This window comes from Anneissia japonica, unplaced genomic scaffold (genome assembly GCF_011630105.1).
Source record: "Anneissia japonica isolate Jap-2015-1 unplaced genomic scaffold, ASM1163010v1 scaffold288008_len1385354_cov213, whole genome shotgun sequence".
Classification (NCBI taxonomy): domain Eukaryota; kingdom Metazoa; phylum Echinodermata; class Crinoidea; order Comatulida; family Comatulidae; genus Anneissia; species Anneissia japonica.
Genome location: NW_022720123.1, coordinates 189,282 through 215,924, shown reverse-complemented (window position 1 = coordinate 215,924; position 26,643 = coordinate 189,282). Strand labels below are relative to the sequence as shown.

The 26,643-nt window shown below is 34.6% G+C and overlaps 2 protein-coding genes across 2 annotated transcripts in view; both read left to right on the top strand.

The window, feature by feature from the left end:
- Positions 1-4,027, top strand: part of LOC117111256 (hemicentin-1-like) — an 18,587-nt gene extending 14,560 nt beyond the window's left edge. The window contains exon 13 of the mRNA XM_033254169.1: positions 211-4,027. Coding sequence (XP_033110060.1) covers positions 211-1,050 — 840 coding nt within the window. The 3' untranslated portion in view covers positions 1,051-4,027. The remainder of the gene's footprint in view (positions 1-210) is intronic.
- Positions 2,827-26,643, top strand: LOC117111194. The gene is made up of 30 exons (XM_033254080.1): positions 2,827-2,964; positions 6,411-6,543; positions 6,658-6,726; positions 6,883-8,154; positions 8,627-8,791; positions 12,826-12,965; positions 13,489-13,593; positions 14,279-14,390; positions 14,762-14,874; positions 16,279-16,377; positions 16,590-16,662; positions 16,755-16,852; positions 17,009-17,210; positions 17,476-17,682; positions 17,895-18,187; positions 18,822-18,989; positions 19,117-19,230; positions 19,799-20,083; positions 20,344-20,669; positions 20,915-21,084; positions 21,294-21,373; positions 21,783-21,974; positions 22,423-22,556; positions 22,905-22,989; positions 23,658-23,855; positions 24,413-24,550; positions 24,776-24,918; positions 25,585-25,708; positions 25,818-26,059; positions 26,481-26,643. Exons 1-30 carry the CDS (start codon positions 2,893-2,895, stop codon positions 26,641-26,643), a joined length of 5,715 nt encoding a protein of 1,904 aa, XP_033109971.1. The 5' UTR covers positions 2,827-2,892.

Genomic DNA, 26,643 nt, shown 5'->3' with positions numbered 1-26,643 from the left:
ATATATATATATATATATGTATATATGTATATATATGCATGTATGTATATGTGTGTATGTATATATTTATATATGTATGTTTGTATATGTATATATATATATATATATATATATATGTATGTATGTATGTACATATTTATGTATGTATGTACGCCTATACATCCATTCAGCATTTAATATTATTTATTTAAATTTTGTCTTTGCAAACAGAGTCACACATTGGAATGGAAGGTGAGTCAGTTTGTGCCCCAAGTTGTACCCCAGGAAGCCAAAAGTACAGATTCGTTAACTTCTGGAGAGCGATTGCTTAGCAAGGATACCATGCGAACTGGTGATATACAAGTGGTATACGAAGTTACCGACGAATCAATCGTAACAGCAAATGGCGCCATTAACGGTGGTGATAAGTTTGTTGTTGAAGATGGTGAAAATATTATTGATAATAATCAATGTAATAATGATATAGAGACAAAGCCAAATACGAATGAGCAGACGTATAATACAAACGGTGGTGAGGTTAGTGGTAATGATGATGGTGGTGATGGTGGAGCAACCAATGCTGACCACGATGATGTTACGCCTACTGAAACTGAACGTGATGTTTGCAAAGACAGCGATGTTGAATTAGCATATTCTGACCAAGAAACAAGCGAGCAAGGGAATGCAAAACCACATACAAAAGCGAACATAAAAGCAAATAATGGTTATGATATGAGTGCTGATATTGACGAACAGTTAATTCTACATGGAGATTCCGAGGAATTTACTGGCAATAACATTCAAGGTTTAGAAGCACGGGCTGAAAATTCTTACAGTGATGGCGAATCTAGTGCGCAGAGCAATGAAAAAACACAAGATAATGTTGAGATGGGAGTTGATGAGAATGGAGATGTTAATAAATGGTTAGATTTAAAAGACAATATCGAAGTCAACATTGAGACAGTTGCACTTGATGAAGTAAATGATAATCCAATCAAATTGAACACTAACCAAGATGTTGGAGATAGCGAATGTGTAAAAACAATTGAAATTTCAAATTTTACAGAGTAGTACGGTACTTACTTATAAGGAATAATGGAAGAGACCTTTCATCACCGATAATTGTACGTCAATAAACACGAAATATTGCTTGTATCAATTGACCAATCAACATCAACTACCGCATGTCAAATGGCCAATCATAATCGAATGTTACATGTATCAATCGTTCAAGAAATGACGTTTTAGTGAAACTGATACATATTGAAAACATTTCAATACAATGGGCAGAAAAATCTTTAGTAAAATTTACTATGGCTGAACACTTTCAGTTAAAAAGACTCTTAAATGAATGAATATTATTCTTGAAATATTGAAAAATTATTGCAAACTTTTTCACTCTATTGGAGTGGCACTCTTTTTTCACTCTTTTGCATTTAAAGAGTACGACTTGATTTTAATTGGTTCCTGGTATATACTTTTTGAAAATTACGAATTAAAATTTTATTGTAAAATAGGTTTTATTAAAATCCTTAAATTTATAAGCTGTAAGTAGTTAAGGTAAACCTTAGATTTACTAAACCAGATAAATTTCGAACATTTTACATTAATATGCTTAAATTATTGTACTTTATGACATAAAAACATCGCTTCACTATTTATAATTTATTAGTAAATTTGCTTTAAAAAAATAATAAGCCTAGTTAAGAAGCAAAATAATAATAATAATAATAATACGGTAATAATAATAATATAATATGTTAAACTTTTATAGCGCTAAACGCCAACAAGGCCTCTAAGCGCTTCACATTATTACCCACGGTCACTCGATTAAACGCCTATGGAACACAAACTCAAGATCTCAACGGAAGTATATAATAACATAGCATAGAAGCACATTGTTCGTACAAGCATATCGTTATCGAATTGTTAGATATTCTTAAGACATATTTATTTACTTTGGTAACGATTCGAAGTAAACAAAAAGTCAGATTCAGATTAAATTTTATTAGTCCAATATGAAAACAGCAGTGAGTACATTTTCGGGTCATTGAAATAAAAAAAGAAAAAAAAAAACATTTTTTCTATATAAATAAAATATACATGATAAAAAGTCAAATAAATACTTGAAACCCAAAGAAAATTTGAAATATTAAAATGTTGAATAAAGATTCTAGTTAAAATTGTAAAATTACCAAAAAATAAAAGATTTCAGTTTAAAATAATACAAAATTCAGATTAAATCTATTATGCTAATTAAAATACTGTAATTGTAATTTGTACTAAGCTCATTTCATTATTAACAGATTAGGTCACACAAACCGAAAATGATAATGATATCTACAACATAATTTAACATGCCTCCCCAGTTAATGTATTCTTAATAAGCACTGGGTTAACCATCTAATAAAGTATTTTCCATATCAACGAATGGACCTGCTAGCATTGAGGGGCTTAGTAGCATCTTTTAGCTGGGTCTCAATTTCCATGAAAACTTAAGCATGGCATAATACGTCGTCATGTCGATTGTATCAAAGTATAAGGGACTTTATGAGATTTAAATTGGTACGTGACGGTGTATGGCCTTCTGTGAATCCAAATTATGAACTATATAAATGTCGTTGGTCTTTTAAAAACGAGAGAGTGCGGATGTATTATGATTCTTTCTGAGATCTCGGAGAAGGCAGTCAGAAGAGAATTGGTCTGTAGGCCCTAGTTGTTCGTTTGAGAATTATCACAATTTCGTTTGCAGTCTTCATTAGATGATAAAAATTTAATATTCAAACGTGACAACTATCTGTTCCATTTTCGTTTTCAAAGGGTTGTTTGGAATTTCACTCATCGTAACCCGAACTCTTTTTAACTTAAGATTTATTACTGTATTTACTTCATTCGTTAACTGAGAAAAGAAACATGGACTTTGAGTTGGCAGTAGCTACAAAGTCAAGTGGTGACTTTTCATCTTCTAGAATGGATACCAACAACGTATGTATACAGAACTTTGCATTTTTTTTTATCCAATCTCCCTATTGTCATTATCAATTCGTAATTCCGTAATGAAATAAATATTATGCCCATAGTTTTGTAGTAGTTTTCCACGTTTCACATAATCATTTAATATTGCATTAATTGTTGTCTTGTAGTAGGCCCTAATAAATTTTAGCATTTTTCAATACCCCAAACAGGTTTATTTTGTACTTAGTGTATTCTCGACGAGATTGATGTTGTTATACTTCCCCAAAGTGTGTAGCTCTTTTCCATATTCTATAAAGTGAATTAGTAACGGTCGTCTTTGAATTTGGATTGTTAGCTCGCGCACTACGTTTCTAAACCATCAAAGAAAACTTAGGCCTACTAAAATAAATGTTAACATTTTGATTTAGGTCGATATTTTAGTAAGTTTTGTTAACTGTTTCTAAAAAATGTTTCGTTGTTGATTCAATCGCAAATATATTATACAGTTTAATTTTGATTCTCTTATATTTGCCTATAGATGTATTGTAATTAAGTCAACATATGATAGTGATCAATTTATTAATGCTAAAATATTAAATTGATTATGGTTGTTGTCATCAGTCAAGCGGGTTGGCTGGTGATTTGTGGCGTAGAGGTTATTTAAATCTTTTTTAATCTTGTAATTCAAGGGATTATGTTTAATTTCTACACTTTATGCATATACTTTTAAGAGGAAATAAAATAGTGCATCAACACCGCCTGCACCTATACCTAGGCCTTGCTGTGTGACTGTCAAATGTCACAGGTAAACAGACCGTCCTTCCATTGCAGATTAGGGAGTACTGTATACTCAAATAGAATCTGATGCAGGTAAATCACTATAGTGCCAGTATTAATGTATTTTTAGCTCAGGTATATTATATATAACAGTTTGCTATAGGCCTAATAACGCACTGGGGATCACACTCCTAGGAAAATCAAGGTTGTGTAGTGCAAAGATATTGCCGTCGATCCGGCAGTGGGTCAGGCAACGGTGTTATTCCGTTGACTTAAATTAGTTATTTTATTAGAATAATAAACTACGTTATCTCTATCCAGAGAGCCAACAGACTCTTTTATTGTACTCACAGATAATAGTAAACTTGTACTGTACATAGAGCTCAACAGTTTAAAATATGCCTACCTATCCCTGGGGAACGTCTGTATTTTAACAGTTCCAGATATCGAGTGCAGTAACTCTTATTCTAACTAGTCTTCCGTACAAGTACACACGTTCCATCTCTCGCCTCTTCTCATGGAAGGACCACGAGGAGAGGGACAACCACCTTGGCAGCGCTGACCCCAGGGGAGAAGGGAATGATTTATTCCCAGACTAGCATTTATATAGGGACACCATCAGCCAATCAGACTGACGGACAAATCACTAAGTATTTCAGGGCTGTCCCATTAATTATATCACCTATACCTATTGCCCAAAAGAGCTCTTACAACGGAGGTGGTAATTTCATTACAATAGGCCTATGTTTGTCTCTTGTGGTGTCCCATCATTTTATGAATATACTGTATTACAAGATCGGTATGTAGATTTATGTGTCGACTTATTTATCAGAAACCAGTCTGAAAAAGTGCACTGTTAATTATCTTATTGGAAATTCAAAGATGCTAATAAAATGAATTTATTTATTACATTAAGACAATTATTATTAATCCATTGAAATAGGCATGCCAATTTTTTGTTTATGCATCTGCGAGTTTATGTAAGCCTGAGACAAATGCTTCAACATCTTATTTGCTTTGTATTTGGTTTGATACGAATTGAATTGAAATATAGCTAGAAATGTGCTAAATAGAATAAGTTATACAAATTAGCTTTTTGTCTGCTTACTTATGGCCAACCCTATCGAATTGCTTGCTTCACACGGACTAGCGCAATCGATCAAGACCGTTATATAACATAATAAATGTAGCCCATGTCTCGTCCTAATTGCGGTTTAGTGTGAGAGAGGTTAGTTCAATTAAATTAAATTCAATTCTTTATTCCACAAATGTCACAATGAAACATACTTTTTACATATCACTTTTTTTTTTCAAAATATGTGGAAAAGGGTATCCAACCACAAGCATTGCTCTACATGTGGAACCCTTCAAAGCTAAACTAAGCTACTTAACTTATATATGCGTACACATATATTATGGACAGCAAATTCCCTCCTTGCGTACTATTTTGATCAAGTTGCTAAGCAGGCCCGTAGGCAGGGGGACGCACCCCCTCCAAATTCCAAAAAGTTCACCTTTTTAAGCCTAATATTAAAAAAAAAAAAGTTGTTCCTAATTAATTGCGAAACGCTATAGTATGCAGTGCATTCTATATTTGCTACCTCTCAAACTGGCTAACTGTGGTATAAAATTGATCAGCTCCGGTGATTACAGATTGATCCATATAAACTAACAATATGCTATTTATAGGCCTGCAGATGTAAATGACATGAAACTTCACTTCTTCAGGTCCCTACAACACCCAAATGAATGAAAATTTAAATAGAATATTCACAGATTATGGGTTTCAGAAATTCTATTAAAAGGCTCTCAAAATGGTTTGTCGGAGCGTCCGGATGGTTCGTCGCCTATAAACTCCCACTCAGCCTCCAAATTTAAAAAGTTCATTTTTTAAATAACCTCTTAATTCAGTAAAAACGTTCCTAAATGCTATAGTTACTATAGCTATAGTATGTACTGCATTTTATTTGCCAGCTCTTTAAGCCGTTGATTTTTGATAATTGTGATACGAAATTTGTTGGAAATTATCAGCTCCAGTGATTGCAGATGGGCTCATTATGAACAATTTAAATGTTATCTGTAGGTATGCAGATGTAAAGGACAAAAAAGGTTACAAATTTGTAACCAAAATTTGTAACCCAAATGAATAAGAATTTAAACAGAATAGAAATCCATTTATAAGGCCCTCAAAATGCTAATTCGTCCGGTAGCTTCGGCCCACCCCCGTGGGGGTCCTAGGCTGCCACAGCCTAAGGTCCGCGGCCGCTTCCCTCCCAAAATGCACCAGCGATCAGCAACAATTATATTGATAGATTAGACAATATGGTTTAATAGAATAGCATAATGAATACATATTGCCGGTGAAAACCGATCGACATCACGCTCCATATTCAAGGTAGGAGTATCTATATCGTTTTAAGCTGCCTTCATTCTAGAAATGGGGTAGGCCAAACCATAGAACACCTAGTTCACAATCTAAAATGGGGAAAATTATACTCAAATTTTTAGTCTGAGAGTTCAGTTTCGACATCTTATACAATACCACAGACACAAAACCCGAGACCATCCATCTGTAAAACTGACATTCCGCCCCCCCCCCCTCTATTTCGGATGTCTAAATTCACCACTGTATTATAATAAGATTCTAGGCACTCATATGCTGTACAAAAACCTGTCACAATTGTTCTGATGGTATACAGGGCGCTACCATGGGGGCTGAGGTATCGAAGAGGCTGACTGGCATCAGAAAGGTGGTTGCTGTGAATGCTTTCAGAACAGCAGGAGTTGCACTACAAAACAAACGATTAGTGGACAAGATTAAACGTGACGAAGGTAAGGATGAAAACAGGTTAATTCTATTTAAATATGGCTATAGGCCTATTTTGAAGATCTATTTTCGGAAGTATTTATTCAATATTTTCTAAACGTCGCAATACGCTTTTTCAGAGCAACCAATAACATTCGACGAGGAGGACCTGAACTTTCCACCATTGTGTGATCGTAAACCTCTTATTGGTAGGTTCACTGGCTTCCATCATTTCATTTTATTTGTGTACAAAAAAAAGGTTATTGTTTATACAGTCTAAAAGTTTGATAAACCGATATATCCAGTAAACCTCAATACATATATTTTAAGACAAATTTCTGAAGAATTAAACTTTTTAATTTTAGATAAAAATGCTTCGATAGAAGGACATGCGAAGACAATTTTCCCTATCCAGTCATACAATAAGTTAAACTTCAACGTAAATGCCGGGGCAGGTGGTGGAACAGCACTCCTCTCAATCGTTCGATTCAATTCAGATAAAGGTACAGCAGCGGCACAGGTTCAACTTGTTCGTTGTGGTTCAAGCGGCAACCACTTCGAAACACTTTCATTGGCCAAAACGGGAGAACACTCAAATTCTCACTCTGACGATACCAGCAATGAATTTGATGTCACCCATACCAATAGCGTTGGCGATCTTCGTCCAATGGCACTTTATGGCACGTCGCATACAAGTCTCTTGTCAAATCTTCCACGTTTTGGAAATTGTCAATGTGGAATTGTTTTACTGAGTAGCAAAAATGGGGTTATTGAAACTGGAATTAAAGTAAACAATCCATCAATCAATTTCTCATTATTAGTACTGTGTAGTGCTTCGCCAGTCAAAGGAACAACACCGTGTAATGCATATATCGTACATTCACAACCTTTATCATCAGTTCCTTTTTCGTCAGAAAAGAGTGACCTGTGGAAGTTTACTGGAAAAAAGGATCTCCTAAAAATAAAAGGCCCTCAAAATAGTTCCGTAACTATCTTCGTTAATTCTCCAGAAGATATAAAACTTGAGATAACAGGACAGAAAGCGTTAGTAAATCACACGCAAAGTTTCGTTGGTTCCGAGGAGACAATACTCCTAAACAGTTTGAATAAATTACCAATGGGAGGCATGTTAGTACTTTGCTCCCATGGTCTTGGGGCAGATGATGATAAGACTACTTCTGCTCTTTACCTCGTTAGTCTCAATAAAAGTAAGGTAGATTGCACGTATGTCCAAGGTATGAGCGGAACCTTTTCGTCAGGTAACGCGTGGACAATTTACCATAAAAACGACAACCTTGTTGCTGTCGGGCCAGCTGGACCCTGCCGGTACACAATCCTTTCAAATATTCTATCACCTGTCGAAATTAACGAAACTCAATTGGCTGAATGTTTAGTGACCGGTGAACAGCAACCAATGAGGAGCGGTCTTGTAGTTTACGAAGACAAGCTAATGGGCTGGCTCACCAAAGTGTGCCAAGTGAAATTGATGATGAATGGAAAAGTGCTCGAAGTCGTGCCATTGAGGAAGCTCCTCAAACAACCAGATGGACGATTTGGATTTTGCCGGGAACTAACAGAAGAGGAGAGGAAACCAGGATTAAAACTTATCCAGGCATTTGCTCTTGTGAAAGATATACGTAAGTTTATAATGATTATAATAATAAGCAATTAGATAATAATAAGCAATAATAATAAGCAATTATTATACACAGTACACATTTATTAAGGTTAGCTTTAACGCAAGAAAAAATCTATTGTTGTTGTCATTGGTTTATGTGAGGATTGGATTTGATAGGGTTTATTTGGTGTAAACACCAAGGATAACCAAAGGTAGTCCGAAACGTTGGGCAGTACACCTGGATACAATCCCTTACTCTTTCCAAAGAGCGCACCGCGTTCTTAAATGTAGGCCTACACATAGGCGAACAAAGGGCCATATTGCCCGGCTTAACCGAAAAGACGTTGTGCTTTTGAAACTTGCATTCTAGCCCTCCAACTGAAATCACATGTAGAGAAGCGAAGGGGATTGAGATCAGTTCCTTTTCTCTGTGCCATTCACAGAACTTACCTACAGCTTACAGGTACTGCTTATTATTTATGTAAACTTAGATGGTGTTGACAAAACAATGGAGCTAGGTGGATCGCCGCATACGATGGTGATCCAACCGAAAGGCGTCCATGTGGCCGTAAATTGCGGAGGACCAGCGTACGAAGCACTTTCGGGGGTTGTATTCCAGGACACACAAACACTTTTTCGAATGCACAAAGAACAGGGTAGGCTACGTATTTTTTTTTAAAGTAATGATGATGATGATGATGATAATAATAATAATAACAGTTTTTGTTGTTATTATTATTAGGTCTAATTATTATTATTATTATTATTATTATTATTAATCACATGGAAGTTATTCTCTGACTCTGTCATGATAATAAGAAAAAGAGTGTAGGTTACCTTTCCGTTTTTGGACACATACACACATTAACGCAGGCACTTCTACACAAATCACGATTTACAGAAAACCAACACACACTGACCAATATCTAAATTTTCAATCGAACCAACAGATCAGTGCTATGTTCTTTATTATACCGAGCAGAGAACATTATAAGCGAAGAAGAGGACACAATTAGTGAAATTAACCACATACACAAAGTACTAGCGGCAAAAAATTATCCTAACGGGATGCAGAAAATCACACAAAAAGTACAATTAACGGATAAAGACGAAACTGATATTGAAAATGAAAAGAAAATTCTTATTGCTCTTCCATACATCAAGGGAACATCAGAAGCCCTAAATAAAATTTACAAAAGAAACGGAGTAACAGCTTAGTGTAAACTTTTCAACACACTGCGGACACAATTGGTCAAACCCAAGGAACCACCCCAGTTCAAAAACAGTGCGGGGTCGTGTACGAAATTGAATGTGATACGTGCGGTAAAACGTACATCGGAGAAACCGCACAATCATTTAACATACAAGTCAAGGAACATTTAAATCAACGGGTTGAAATTACCCTAGGAGCCAGACTAGGTTTTGTATGCACTTTGAGGTGCAGAGAATTTGACTTCAGAAATTGGTTCAGGGTGGTCCAAGAATCATTTTTGGCTTGGTAACATATTTTCAAAATGTGGCGAAAGGTCAAAAGGTCAGGGTCAAAGGTCAAAGCTATAAAGTCCTTGTATCTCCGCAACCACAGGTGGTAGAGAGTTGAATTTGGTGCCAAATTGTTCGGAACATGCATATTTCTATTCGGTCTAATAAATGAGTTTGCTGAAAAATAACCGGAAATGCCATTTCTGACCTTTCACATATTTTATATATGATAGCCATTGAGTCATTAATATCTCCGCAACCACTGGTGGTAGAAAGTTAATTTCGGGGCCAAATTATTCGGAACATACATATTTCTATTTGCTCTAATAAACATTTTACTTTAAAAAAAATGACCGGAAATGCCGTTTCTGACCTTTGACATGTTTCAAGGTCATGCCATATGGTCCATATATTTCCACAACCACTGGTGGTAGAGAGTTAATCGTGGTGTCAATTTGTTCGGAAAAGTCATGGTTCTATTTGGTCTACTAAATGAGTTTGCTAAAAAATGACTGGAAATGCCATTTCTGACATTTGACATATTTTATATATCATAAACATTGAGTAGTTATTATCTCCGCAACCACTGGTGGTAGAGAGTTATGTTTGGTGCCAATTTGTTTGGAACCTTCATGTTTCTATTTACTTTAATAGACATTTTTAAAAAAAGCGGAAAAGCTGTTTCTAACCTTTGACATGTTTAAATGTCATAGCCTTAGTCCTTATATCCCCTCAACCACTGGTGGTAGAGAGTTAATTGTGGTGACAATTTAATCGAACATTCATGTTTCTATTTTATCTATTATATATCTTTTATATATATCTAATGGAATACGGTAGTTTGCTAAAAATGGCCGGAAATGCTTTTTCTGGCCTTTCACATGCCGACATATATTATTATTATTATTATTAAGGCATATTTATGCTTATCTCTGTACATACTTGCTGTAAAGACCTAATATTGATCTCAAATTATTCATTTTACACATGTTTCTGTTTAATTTATTATCATTTGTTAAAAAACGGGTTTATATATACTACTATATCTACATATATCTCTACCAAGAGATCCGGACTTTTTTCTTTCCCATAGCATTGTTGTTTTTCAGTACTTTACTTTTAATACATTATATATATATATATATATATATATATATATATATATATATGTATGTATATATATATATATGTATATATATATGCATGCATGCATAAATACATACATACGCAACATTATTACTATTTATACATATTACCGTACTTTTTTTTAACAACAAGTATGTACAGAGATAAACATATCATATGCCTTAATTATAATAATAATAATAATAATAATAATAATAATAATAATAATAATAATGATAATAATAATAATAATAATATGTCGGCATGTCAAAGGACAGAAACATCATTTCCAGCCATTTTTTTAGCAAACTGTTTCATTAGACCAAAAAGAAATATGAATGTTCGATTAAATTGACACCAAAATTAACTCTCTACCACCAGTGCTTGCGGAGATATAAGGGCTAAAAGCTATGACATTGAAACATGTCAAAGATTAGAAACGGCATTTCCACTTATTTTTAGAAACAAAATTCTATTAGACCAAATAGAAACATGAATATTCCGAACAAATTGACACCACAATTAACTCTCTACCACCAGTGATTGCGGAGATATTAGGACCATATGGCTATGACCTTGAAACATGTCGAAGTTCAAAAACAGCATTTCCGATCTTTTTTTTTTAAAGCAAAATCTTCTATTACAGCAAATAGAAACATGAATGTTTCAAACGAATTGGCACCAAAATTAACTTTCTACCACCAGTGGTTGCGGAGATAATCACGACTCCAATGGCTATCTTATATAAAATATGTAAAAGGTCAGAAATGGCATTTCCGGTAATATTTTAGCAAACTCTTTTATTAGACCGAATAGAAACATGAATGTTCCGAACAAATTGACACTAAAATTAACTCTCTACCGCCAGTGGTTGCGATAATTTAAGGACAATATGGCTATGATCTTGAAGCATGTCAATGGTCAGAAACGGCATTTCCGGTCATTTTTTAGCACAATGTTCCATTAGAGCAAATAAAAATATGCATGTTCCAAACAATTGGCACCAAATTCAACTCTCTACCACCAGTGGGTGTGGAGATACAAGGACCTTATAGATTTGACATTTGACCCTGACCTTTTGACCTTTCGCCACATTTTGAAAATATGTTACCAAGCCAAAAATGATTCTTGGACCACCCTGAACCAATTTCTGAAGTCAAATTCTCTGCACCTCAAAGTGCATACAAAACCTGGTCTGGATCCTAGGGTAAATACTTTCAGCGATAGCGCGCGGAACATTGTAAAATCACTGGAAATAACATTAATTGGAATAAAATCTATTAAAAAAAAAGTATTAACTAAAGAGACTAATTCATTCAAAAGGAAAATAAAAGAAGCTATAAAAATTAAAATGAGAACGCCACCATTAAACCGAGATTGCGGATATGAGCTACAGAACCACCCATATACAATAGCCTGCTACGTCATCACACGAACATCAACAACTGACATGTCAGTTAACTGCCAAATTCAAACGGCTGACGAAGATAACGAAATGTCATCGAAAACTCCCAGAAACTAAACTACAACTCTAAAAGGTAACTTACACTCTTTTTCTTATTATCATTATTATTATTATCATTATAATTATTACTATTATTATTAATAGGGGTTGGCCGAGGGGTATTGTTATGTGCTGAAGTCCCCAGTTTAAACCCTGCCAGCGTAAAGGCCTGTTTATACTTCAACGATAACGATAAAAAAGCTAAAAAGCAATTGTTCATATAGAAAATAAAAGAAATAAGAAAATTTTTCACACTAGAAAGATTCGATAACGATTTATTAGTTATGCGATAACAACATATTTTGACAAATCAGATGACGTCATAATCGTAGTAGTAGCAACGATTTTATCGTTTTATACTTTTCAGAGTTATTTTTATTATATTATTATTATTATTATTATTATTGTTATAGGTATTTTTGTTGTTATTGTTGTTATTATTATTATTATTATTATTATTATTATTATTATTATTGTTGTTGTTGTTGTTGTTTTTGTTGTTATATTAAACTTTCTATTTCATCCACTATAAAGTGACATTAATTTATTCCGAATGCGTTTCCTACGTACCGGTGACAGGTCTCTTTTGCGTCAGGAAGTTGTATGACCTACTCTCGGATGACGAACTTACTGCTGTCATTGGTAACACTTACGACGGATTCATTGGTGGAACCACTTTCAGCAACCACCCTGGTTTCTTTGACAGAATGGAATACGAGGTGAGATCATCTTCACAGCACAACTAGAGGTTCATTGATCCAAGTATAGAGGTGCATTCACATGTGGACCGCGTGTCCGATGCACTGAACGAAACGTCTCCATTCATACATACTGATCTGAGTCTTCTGATTGGTTGGATGGTTTTTCGGATGGAAAAAACCATCCAACCAAAATTCGGATTCGGTGTGAATGTTTCTTAAGACGGTGGTTCAGTGCGTATGACGATCGGGTGAAATCTTGGTTGACTTTAAACGCGTTTCTCATTACAAGGGTAATTATGATAATGATGATGATGGTGGTGAAGATAATGACGACAATAGTGATTGTGGTGATGATGATGGTGACGATGATAGTGATTATGATGATGGTGGAGATGACAATTACAGTAAATGTGACGGTGACGATGCCAATGACAGTGACGGCGGCGACAACGGTGACGACGACAATGACGATGGTTATAATAGATCAAGAACCATTGAGATGTTACATTTTTTGTTCTGCTTTCAAATTGTGCTTTCATAGTTTGAGATTCCAAACGGTTTTTATAACCTCAGACTTTACGGAGTCAGTAAGACTATCTCATTCATCAACGAGCTCTGTGTGCAGGGTAAAAACGTGGCTCACCAGGTATGTTTGGTTCACTTTCTTTTATAGCACGTCCTGCGTAACAATTCACACTAATCATATAGGCTTAGTCATATATTATGTTTGTTATTGTCACTAAGCATAGTGACTTTATGCAGTTAAATTAAAAAAAAAATAGTGATATGAATATACACATCAAATATTACACAATATAAGATGGTGTTTTTTGTATACAGTGCTATTGAATAGGCCTATACTGATAAGTTTTAGTAGGACGATGTGTGAATACCCAGAAATGGTTTACTAAGAATCAACAACAGCCTACAGTAACTGTAGATCAATTCTAAATCACTTGGAATAAAATAAATATTGTACCTTTACTATATCATTTCTTAATTTCCCTCTAAATAGTGGTATTTAAGACCACTTTTAGTGCCGCACTTCAATTAGAGAGATTCTAAACACCACTAAATCACCAGTCCTAAATGTGTTCTTTAATTGGAAGGAGACCTGTATTATTATTATTTATAATAATAATAATAATAATAATTATTATTATTATTATTATTATTATTATTGAAATTATATTATTATTGAAATTATATTATTATTGAAAATATATATTACCATCATCATCCTCATCACAACCACCACCACCAAGTATTCAGCATTAATACATACGGTGCCGTATTGATTTCACTTATATTTGAGGACATTATAATTACAGGTAACAGACGCACTTGAAAAGATACGGGACAAGGTGCCAGATATGACTTTAAAGTACACCGACATTGGAACTGTGGTTGATGACGGAAAATTGCTATTGTCATTTGAATCATGTATGTATACAAATAATCTGTACGGTATGCATACGTGTTTTCGCTATAGTTGTTCTATTGCCTTTAACATTACAATAAAACTTTAAGTTGCTTATTCAAAATATGAGCTTAGGAGTATCACCAAAAATCAATAAACAGTAGGCATATAGGCCTGTTTTACAAATTTCATAGTAGTCAGTTATTGAATGTAACATTCCGAAGTGTGTCAGGTAAACTTAAAAAATAACCAATCAGCATTGATAAAAGGAGAATGGTTTAAAACAAGCATTGTCACGTAACATTTGGAGATGTGGACAGAGCTAAGTTTTATATTCTTTAAAATTATTATACGTAATTATATTTAAATATCTTAATTCAAAATATACTCGTAGTTAACAACAACCCTACTGCAAGATTAGCGGGACTGCTCATTACGGATATGACGTATAAAGTACCTCAACCCTCTGATGACGAGGTAGCCAAAGAAATCAAAAGTAAAATTGAGGTAAAAATATTTATTTTGATTTTATTGTCCAGAGGACGTTATGACTTTATATGGTATAGTTAAGTCAGTAAAGTGCATAATATAAACGAATATCATTAATCACAATAAAAAATAAGAAAATAATGTACTCTTGTTTTGTTTTTGTTTTTTCTGTAACCAATAAAAGAAATGAATAGAAAAAAAACACAGATACAGGCCTATAGGCATATTTTTCCGCCGGCGATCCCCTCAAACCCACCAAAAATAACTGTCAAGGTTTTGCCGAGGAAGATACAAAGCGTAATATAACCATTTGTTGTTGTTTTTTTTTAATTTATAAAATGATATTTTTTTATATTTATAAATTTTTGATATTCATAAATGATAATTGTAATCTACCATTTTAATGTAAAGTTTTATCTTATTAAATTTCATTAATGTCAATTCTTATAATAATTATTTTATTTAGATGGCAATAATAATCTTCCATTTTAATGTATTTTTTATATGTTTTATTGCATTCCCTAGTGTAATTGTAACTTGCAATTTGGCCATTGGCCACGAATTGTTACAAATGAGGTACTTGAATAAAGTGAAATATATATAGTAAATTAATTTTTAAAATAAATGAGAAGTAGACACATTAGCACAGTACAGTAAGAGGGTGTAAGCAACAGCCGAGTGAAAAATTAAGAGTTGCCAACCAAGTCCAAAGAGAGTTATTTCTATATTGACACTACCAATACCACATCTAGTGGCGAATCTACGGGGTGGCAAAATGGAAGCTCGTTCCCTTTGGTATCAGTCATAAAAAATACTAACCATCATTAGATAAGAGATAAAAACTCCGTACTTTCAGGATGAACAATAATAATTTTAAGATTAAAGCCTTAAAGCTACCAAAAAAGAAACACCATGGAATTGGATCTAGATGTGTATAAGAGACAGGGGCAGAGTGGGCATTCTCTCTGTCTTCCGACGAACGACTATGTTGTCGCATCAAAAAATATTATAATAATTTACCTATTCAAATAATGCTATTTTGATTGCCAATCACTAATATTATGGTCTAAAAGCCCATTTAGGACCAAATTAAGCTATAAAAACTATTTTTATTTCTGGTGCCACCACTGCACCACGTAGGCCTACGTCACATCGCCGTTTACAGGCAATTTTAAGCACACAGGTACTCAAATAATGGGAATATCTAGCTAAACAAATTAAGATGTTGTCCCCCTGGACCCCCACAATAGTTAAGTCAACACCCACAAAACATTCTCTCGACCATGATGTTCCACACTCATTAGACTTTAGGTCCTCGATTGCCACTTACGTCAGCCGACCAAAAAATGACGTATCCATTAGCGACGTCCTATTGTTCCTATGTGAAGTATATTTAACATGATGTTTTTTTTTTCCTTTCAGTTAGCAGATAACTTATTTCCTCTCGATCGATCATTGGCCAAAAAGCAGATTAAAATAGCCGGATGGTCTTCAAATTTGCTTGAAAATGCATCTGGTGAGGTAAAACATAACCCATCAACGTCGATATTAATTTAAAAAACTGAACTTAAAATAAGTGTTGTAGAGTCAGGGGACGTGTGTTTGGATGACTTCTTCCAAAGACATAAGCACCGTACATAAAAACGACATGTTTCAACACATCAACGTCAGTTAAATGCTTAACATAACAGTTAATACTTATCTCGAAGCCTAAAATGTATTCATTTTTTCAGCGTGCAGATATGTCTGGCTGGAATTATGGTGGAGATTGGAAAATTGTAAGAGGAGGGGACAACACTGAAAGCCGTGAGTCTTTTTGGATGAAATATTCTAATAAAAATAAATTGAATACAAAACAAAACGTCATAGTAATACATTTTTGTAACTCTCTACTACAGAATTCTGCTCATCGCACATGAATTGTGTCAAAAATCAGGAAATTAGTCTTCTTGCACACTTTACAGAGGAACATTTGGATTCCAGTCCAGAAATTCAGGTACAAAAAATACACTTGCATTCATTGCATTCAAAGCAAACTTAAAAAATATTTTTCACTTTCATATAATTCTTGTGTGTACAATGAATACAAGTAGTAGCACGTTATCATCTGATTCACATTCGTATAGCCCTGCTTATTTTTTCTATCTTAAAGGCATCAGAATCGTTCCATGAAGGGAGCTGTGGTGGAGGTTTCTACTCGTTAACTATTACACTGATGGATGCAGATGGCGATGTCATTGCCACACAGACTACTGACGAAAAAGGAAGTATAAAGTCCAAAGACTGGATCCGTGAGTCTTTCACATTTAAGAATTATGGAAAAGGTCTTCGCTTCATCTCATTCCAAACAACTGGTGAGGATAACATTTTTCATTTCGGTACAGCATATTGAACGTTAAACGGGCAAGCCTAAGTAGATTTGAAGGGTTTGTTTTTTGGCCTTCCAAAGATAGAAAAAGAACTCCACCAAGGCAGCCGTTTCGGATACTAATAATGATTATTTCAATAGCCTCTGATAATAGTGATATATTGAAAATATCTATGTTTTAAAATAAAGATATTTACCTGGTATGGCATTTTATACCTCATCTTTTTTTGTTCTGTGAAAATAAAATAAAGCAAAAGACGATAAATTCTGGGCGGGTCATTATGGAGCGTATGCGTCTGCTGCGTGTTTGCGAGTGAAGAATGAGGTCGAAGCCGCTGCCGGTGACTTATACGATGACGTCTTAAATCAAAAGTCTGAAAAACCAAGTATTGATGACATTATACGAGGATTGCTAGAAGAGCATAAAGAGGTTTTGACTGAAATTCAACAAAATGAAGGTAAGCCTATATCTTACCTATTTTTCAGAAATTACGATTAGGCATATTCTTTGATTTTGCTATTTGCAATTAGACATACTACAGACTAACGGATTTATCGACTGACAAACTGTCCAATAAACTGAACTCCACGTCCAAACACTTTAATGGCATCACCGTGCCTTTGTATGTTAGTCAATATTTTCACATGTCAAACATACTTGTTTATTCAGAAGAAATTATAGATTTTGACAAACCATTGCCGAATGTGGTCAACGACTCCTTTCCAATATCAAAACCCGTGGATCGTCGACAGCCGAAGAAACGACGAGAGGTTCGCGTTTTCGTTTCCAGTACATTCCGAGATTTCCAGGAAGAACGCGAGGCTCTTATCAAAAAGGCATTCCGAGAATTGAATCGCTTATGTACAGAACGTGGTATATGCTTCACGTACGTAGATCTTAGATGGGGGATCACAAAAGAGCAATCAGAAGACGGTCAGACGATCTCTATCTGCTTACGTGAGGTGAGTGAACATACAGACAGGAAGAATTTAGTGTATTGTATGGACCTAGATTACAGAGATAAACAATATTCAGGGGCGGATCCAGAGATGTCCAAAAGGGGGGGGGCAAAGTGGGGGGCCGAAATTTGGGCCGATCGAGACAACAATGTCCTAGGGGTCCGGGGCATGCCCCCGCGAAATTTTTGTGTTCTAGACGCCGGAAAATAACATTTGAGGAGTTGTGGGCTATAATTTTTTTTTCTTTCTTTTTTTTTTCTTTTTTTACCTCCCAAAAGGGGCCGCCCCCCCACTAAATCCGCCCCTGATATTACAACAAACAAAAAAGGAAATGCTAAATAAAGGAACAAAATTTTAAACGGAAATATTTAACTTATGAGTATCACAAAGGTGGTAAAATCATAATCCCTTTTATACTTTTAGTGATACATTTGAGTGAAGTAGTCATTATTTTTTTTTATCGTAGATCTTGACTGAAATTATGTAAGTCAGGAGCAACAGCAGTTTAGGTATTGGTTAATTTAATATATAAACTAATATTGTGTTGTTAAAAAATGAACATCTCAAACTAAAGGAAGAATATAATGTTAATTGTTGTACAGGTACATACGGTATTAACAGTTTCTGCTTTTGTTAGATTGATAAGTGTCCGTACTTTATCTGCTTGCTTGGTGACCGATATGGATGGTCTCAGAAAGAAGTACTGCCTGATAAACTACTCAACAGAACATACAATGTTGCTATCGAAAATCACAGTCGATTTAATTGGATCGATTCCTTCAGATTCGATACTAGTGTAACGCGGGTAAATATAGAATATTACATACCCAAAGTCTAAATTTGTATATGATCAAAAGGCGTAGTTCAATCATAGGCTTAGCAATATAAACACTTTGCAAATATAATTAAAAAGACGTCCAATTAATTTTCAGTTAGAGGCATTGTATGGTGCCCTCATGAATAAGGAAAGTTCCATCAATCGATCCTTCTTCTACGTACGGGATAACCAGCTAAAAGAAGATGATCTCAAGATAATGCAAGAGATTGTAAGTTTAAACCTTAAATACTGTATACCCAATGCCGTAGCCAGCTATTGGAACAGTTGGGACAGTCCCACAAAATTTTTAATGGGTCCACAAAGAATGGTGTCTACATTTTGAAAAATACAATTTCATACATAAAATGGGTCTAGATTTCTCATTTTCCTAAAATGGGTAAAATTTTAAGAAAATTGGTCCAGATTTGTACTATAAAACAATAAATAAGGCCACTGTAACATCAATCTGTATCATGGAGTGTATTTAACTGGCTAATTTTGCAAATTAAAGAGGGGCTTCAATTCGAGATGGGCTTTATCTCGAGATTAAGCCTACTGGGCTTCAATTGAAGGTGTTACGGTAGGTCTAAGACTGATGGATTGTTTTCTCAAACTTAAATCTGTTAAAAACACTATGTCCACAAACTTTCAATTTTTCAACAAATCATGATCTCTATAGAATTTTACTCAGACATGTTCTTCATTTGTGTGATTTTACATTTGCTAAATATAACAGCTTAACCTTAATAGAAGAGAGAAAATAAATGATCAATTTTTGTCAATATATTATTTTATAGCAAGCGGACATGGAAGCAAAAGAAAGGGAGGACAAAGAAAGAAAGGAGAAGGGTGGAGAAGAGAAAGAGGCGAACAAGACAGAGAAACAATCTGGTAATATCGAAAATCCCAAGGAAGACAACAACAAGACAGTCAGTGAGTCTGAAAGTGACGGCAAGAAAAAAGCGCTTGAGTCTTTTTGGCATTTCGAACAACAGCAGAAATTCAGAAAAATTGTGGAAGAATCTGGAATGAATGTCAGAAAGTTCAAATCGGTTGAAGAAGTTCAATCCAAGATTCTTGAGGTATAATAATGATAATGTTTATAAAAAATAGTCAGGGACATTCTAAGTTATCTGGTGCCTTAGCCATAAAATGTTAAATCTCATCCCCAGCGATTGTGGGTTGACGTTGCTTGCCCATGGCTCCCATCTGTGAAAGTCGTTTCCTGTGTTCCTCTATGACGGATGCACCACAATGAAAATAATGATGATAGTAATAATTGAAACTTGAAAGATTATTATAACAAAATGTGAGTCATTAAATACTATCATTCTAATCATAGGATCTCACAAGATGTGTCGACGAAGATTTCCCACCGGGCACAGAGCTTACAGGCCTTCAGCGCGAACGAGAAGCTCACGAGGCATTTGCCGAAGTTCGCCGTCGAATCTATATTGGTCGAGAGGACTACTTTAAGGCAATCGATGATTATGTTAGCCAGGACACCGATGAGCCATTCGTCATTCTCGGGAGATCTGGTTCTGGAAAGTCAGCATTGATCGCCAACTGGTGCACAAGATACGAAGAAAAAAAACCAAATCATTTCGTGTTTATGCATTTCATTGGAAGTTCTGCAGAAAGTGCATCGCATCTTAATCTCCTTAGACGGTACAGACTTTATAGATCGATCAATTGATTGATTTACCGACAGATTGGGTGCTTTTAGATCAAATTTAAATTTACACAGACTGACCATTGTTGACTTAACGCACTATGGTCTCGATGTATTTTAATTGTTGATGTAGACCTGAGGATTATATGACGCTAATTATATTTTGCACAAAAATTTAAAAACTAGTATGCCTAAATATTTTTCAGGAATACTTATCGTTTATGAATATATTTAATAACAGATTATATCAAGAAATGAAGCAGTTTTTCAATTTTCCGCAACCAGTTCCTTCATCCGATCGTAACCTGGTTCTCGATCTACCATCGTGGCTCAAACAAGCAGGAAATAGAGGCAAAGTTATGCTTGTATTGGATGCGTTAAATCAGCTAGACACAGGTGCTGGGACTAAAGGTAAAGTTATTTTATTCTCGTCTTCTAAACTTATTAATTTATTATCATCTTGATACTTGTATTCGTGCATAGGCTACATGGAGTGTTAGATATTCAAAGTAAGATTAATTATCACTTCTAAAATCGGAATTTGGATTTGGCAAAAACACATTCATTCCAGTTCATTCCAGTTGGTTTGTAACGTTTAATTTTCTGTTTTATCATCAAAGGTGACGAACAGGAATTAATATGGCTTCCAAAAAAACTTCCAGATGGAGTGAAAATGGTTCTGTCAACCCTTCCCGGAAAGGTGAGTTTAGCCACTAATATACTTAAAATCAAACTACCTGTTGTATTCTTCCTAATTATGTCATCTGGGGTGCAATTATGTTAACACAGCAAATAATCATCGGCATATCTAGGGGTACTGACATGGGTGAAGGGTAAATAGAGCAATATGGGACGGAATAATGTTGGGATCGACTATTAAGTGAGAGGGATTTAGCTGGCAAGATATGGTGAAATGAGGTGCCTCTTTAACTGGTAATTTTAGTGTACACTATTTTCTTTTCAGGGTGAGCTTTTGTGCCCCCTGTAGTCATTAGACTTATAATAATAATAATAATAATAATAATTATTATTATTATTATTATTATTATTATTATTATTATCATCATCATCATCATATTACTATAAAATACTGCTATTTTTGTTGTTAGGCTTATGATGCGGTGCAGAAAAATAAATGGCCAACCTTTGAGATATTTCCACTAAAACCGAGTGAGAAGAAACAAATAATTACGGATTACATGACACTGTACGCTAAGACACTCAGCGAGGAACAGATGGAGATGGTAATAAAGGCAGACCAGACTAGTAACCCACTATACCTCAAGTCACTTATGGACGAGGTCTGTATGTTTAAAAATATGTTATCTTTTAAACCGCCTTGCAAAGATCACATGACATAGGTTGGTTTGTGCGTTTAGGATTATGTATTTGCAAGTATGTTTGTAACAGTAGAAGAAAAGATACAAAATCTGTACTGCCAGTGAGTTCCAAGTTTCCTCCTTTCTGAGTAAAGGCTTCGGGGATTGAAAATTGATAATGTGATCGAATTGTCAATGACGGCAAGGTGCGAGTTATATGAAAGTTTATAACACGAGTAACAAGTACTTCACAAAAGAAAATATTATTATAGCTCAATGACACATTATTTTCAAGAACTACTTAAATATAACAAGAGTTTAATCAAGAGGCTATCTGTTAGATTTAATATACAATAATAATTACATTTATTTAATTATATTTTCTTGGTTATCATTCAACACATAATTTACCCATTATACATTTTTTTAGATTCGCATTTATGGAAGTTTTTACCAATTGACGAATGCAATCAAGACATACCTTAGAGCAGACGATCCGGGAAAACTCTTTGTCAAAATTCTCGAACGTTTGGAAACCGATTTTGAAAGTGGTCCATACGAAAGGTGAGTGCTATTAAAGTAAAAATATAATTTGAAACAGATATAATATACAAACTCGCATGTTCAACAATTTTATTTTGCTTCCGATACATTATTAAGTAAATTAATACTTGCAGTTATCAATCTCTATGTATTTTTAAATTTTGAATTATATTAAATATTTTAGTGTAGGATTATTTATTCTAATTCAAGTGTTTTCAATTCATTTACATTCTTACGAACTAAGATTTAAAAAAATGTTGGGCTGCAAAAGATGTTCCATGTGATTTATTCAAAACTGTTCATATTTATACATTAGTTTATGTACAACCAACTTAGTACTAGTAATATATTCTTAAAACGCATTTCTAGGCCTGGGCTTGTGAAAGATACGACCACGGCAATATGGTGTTCTAACAATGGTATGACAGAGGCGGAATTAACAGAATACTTGAAGGTAGTTTCTTTAACTTCTGTCTCCATACCAATAAATAAGATGTTTAATTCAATTTGTATTGACTATTTATGTATATTTTGTGATATATATCAAATAAATGAAGACTATTTTCTGATAATATGGATATAAAAAGTGGGCTGTAGAATTTAACAAATTATACAAAATTGTGGTAATGTGTGAGGTAAAGGTTTGAAAACTGAAGCAGGCCCGAGTGCCCGTCTCTCTTTCCTTAGCGTTTGCGCCAGACTGTGCAAGGCTGTGGAGGGGGGGGGGGGTCGCCACTCCCGCACTGCAGTCTATTTTACCTTCCCAGCATATGCCGGTACCCATTTATACACCTGGGTAGAGAGAGACAAGCGTAGATAAAGTGTCTTTCCTAAGGAAACAAGTGACTTGCACAGCGAGAGTTTCCCCGACGAAAGCAAAGTGGGCGTGGTCGAGCTTCGATTAAAAGGTCTCGAAAGTGGTCCAGGGGAAGCCCCCGAAAATTTTGACAATTTTAGGGGTTTCAGAGCCTTATTTAATCGAATTCAGAGTCTATTAATATGTAGAAAATACATATTATTTTTTTTCTCCTAGACGAATTGTACGCTTTCTTCCCGATGGGGGGGGGGCGCTCTCCCCGACGGGGGGCTAATTAACATAAAGTTTGTTTATAATTCATTTAGGTTTCATCTAGAATATGGTCTCCATTTTACTTATCACTTGAGGGAAATCTAATCAATCGCAATGGAGTGCTTAACTTCTTTCATGATCATCTCAGACAAGCAGTTGAGCGAAAGTACTTGGGCACACCTGACCTCAAACGAAAGTGTTACATTGGGTTGGCGAATTTCTTCAACAAGAAGGACATAGATCATCGTTATGTACGTTTCGTTTAAATTTGTCAGCTAACAGACATACATTGAATATTGACGAATTGACAGAAATGCGAATGTCTGCGCTAATTTGCACTGTCCCACAGAATCGAATTAAATAAGATGTAATTAAATCACTAGAAAATGCCTCCGAAAATATTGGCGAAATACATCAACGATTCATTTTAATAAACCCATCGAAAATATACATACAATGGTGTAAATGCAATTTTTCTTAGGCATTAATAATTCAGTTTACAAGATAAAATATATTGTTGTAACTTATAACAAGATCTGTGTAGTTGTCTCAGACAAGATACTAATACAATTTGTTTCCACTTCTTAAATAACTTAACCAAATACAAAAAAAAATCTCAACAAAAAACAGATTGAACTAAAAACACAAGGTAGGGAACTCAGAATCAAAGTAAATCAATAGAAGGTAAAAATGTAAATTACAGTAGATGTATTGCAAATCCAAATCCTAGATCACAATCTTATTTGTTTAACTGAAGATTAGTTCTGATCTGACTTTGCTATTCCTTTTATTTTTGTACTTAATTCAGACGGAAGAGTTACCATTCCTATTATCCCAGGCCGGTGACTTGAAGCGTCTGCGAGCTACCATTCTAAACGTTGCAGTTTTCCAAAAAATGATGGCAACGGAAGAAGGAAAATTTGAACTAATAAAGGCTTGGCAGTTGGTAAGTCAGTATGTCTAGTATGAAAATAGAATATTATAAAATGTTAGTTAATGTTGAAGTAGTTAATTTCCTAGTTCTGGTTTAGTTTAGTGAGTTTGTTATTCTACTGTTCATAATAATGCTGTTTATCTTGTACTGGAAATTCTTCATTTCTTTGCCACATTAAAAATCAATTAGGAATCGAAATTATTATCTGCTTATGAAAAAAATCCTTATGAATTACAGCTCGGAGGCTACGAGCAAGTGGAGCAGGCGTATCTTGACAAACTGGCAAATGCTGAAACATGGGACAACACACGAGACAAAGCAAGCTTGATCAGGTCGATGGCGGGATTCTTCATGCAGTTAGGTCTTCAAAAAGGCGCAAGGTTAGAAATACATAACTTCTTAGGTTTGATAGTATACTTGATTCAGCAACTGATTTTCATTAACCGTAATCAATGCTTAATCCCAAGAATGCATTATTCCTGCGACAGTATTTAAAAATAACCACTATGCATATGATGAAAGCCTATGTTTACGTATTGTAGGCAAGTATAGTCATATATCTTGTTTTAGATATATATTGTAGAGCCTACATAATTAGGTGTTAAATGGAATATTTTAGGACATATACCAAGGTTTGTTGAAAATGCACCGCCGATGACTGCTTTAACATTTGCAGTAAATAGCTTTAAGTTTCTTCCTCGTAGACGAGGTAGACACCAAATGAATTTGTTGAATCTTATCATATATGATATTGCATGTTGAGGATATAAACACGTATGATGATATCGTAATGTTAAGGGAGATTGCTTTAAATAGAAAAATGTGGTCAGATATGTTTTTTACAATTCCAAAGAGAGACTTACCAGAAATTAAACGATATTTGAAATTTTTAGTTTTGAATAAAATTATATATATATATACATATATATATATATGTATATACATGTATATATATATATATATATATACATATATATATATATATATGTATATATATATATTTCGACCCCATGCTTTGACATAATTGACTGATATTATGTATACAGATCACTATATGAACGTCTACTTGATGCACTGGAAACAAAATACCAGGAAGACTATTCAACGATTGTTTACCATCACAAGAAATACACATACAAACGGCAATGTGTACACACAGAAGTACTGGAGGTGGGTAATACTGAAGATTAGTCTTAAAATTAGCTTTAAGTTAATCCTGTCTCTTATACACATCTAGATGTGTATAAGAGACAGCCTAACATTTTATGTATGCACATAGATTGGAGAATTATCGTATGGACAGGGACGACTTGAAGATGGGTTGATTCACCATCTCTGGGACATGCAGCTTACCCAGAACGAAGTGGGTTTAAGTCATCCGCGCGTGGCGGCAATCTTGAACAATATTGCTCTTGTTTACGATGATAAGAATGAAAAAGTAGCCGGTGATTTATTCAAAGGCGTTTTAAATATAATGGTTCAGACCTATGGACAAAACCATGTGGATGTAGCAGTTGTCAGGTATGTTTTAAAAATTTGCGTACACAATCAGAATTGAGGCCAATAATTATCTTGGATAGTTTGAACGAGGGGGAGAATGTTAGGAATTAGGGAATGGGTAAAAGAGCTAAGAACGAGTTAGCGAAGGAATCAAGAGAAAGCGAGGGAATAAGTGAGTTGAGTGGTTTCAAGTGAGGGTCAGTGATTCAAGTCAGCCTTGTTTATACAACATGATTTATATCAAAATAGTGATAGGAGGATGATGGGAAGGAATGAGGGAGAGAGAGAGAAAGAGAGGAAGGGACGCACGTTGAAGAAGCCCTTTCTTCTTGAAGTAAAATATCATGATATGATTTCACTATACTGTATTGTGATACATATTCGTAAACAGCCGTCTACATATAGATTTTCTAACAAAATTCTGGAATTTTGTTATCTTCAGGTATAACTTGGGAGCATTTCTTTTCGCAAATAATCTTTATGAGAGAGCCCGCTATCAGTTCAATGAAGCTCAACGTATATTCGAACTTTTCCTTGGCAATGATCATCCGGACACGAGATTAACTGAGGTCGCACTGGAAAAACTGAATGCAATTGTTAAATAA

Excerpts from the sequence above, each read along its gene's own strand:
- LOC117111194 (XM_033254080.1), top strand. The coding sequence starts at position 2,893 with ATGGACTTTGAGTTGGCAGTAGCTACAAAGTCAAGTGGTGACTTTTCA. Across the intron at positions 14,875-16,278 it reads AAATCAAAAGTAAAATTGAG|TTAGCAGATAACTTATTTCC; the intron begins GTAAAAATATTT and ends TTTTCCTTTCAG. Across the intron at positions 18,990-19,116 it reads TCGATACTAGTGTAACGCGG|TTAGAGGCATTGTATGGTGC; the intron begins GTAAATATAGAA and ends ATTAATTTTCAG.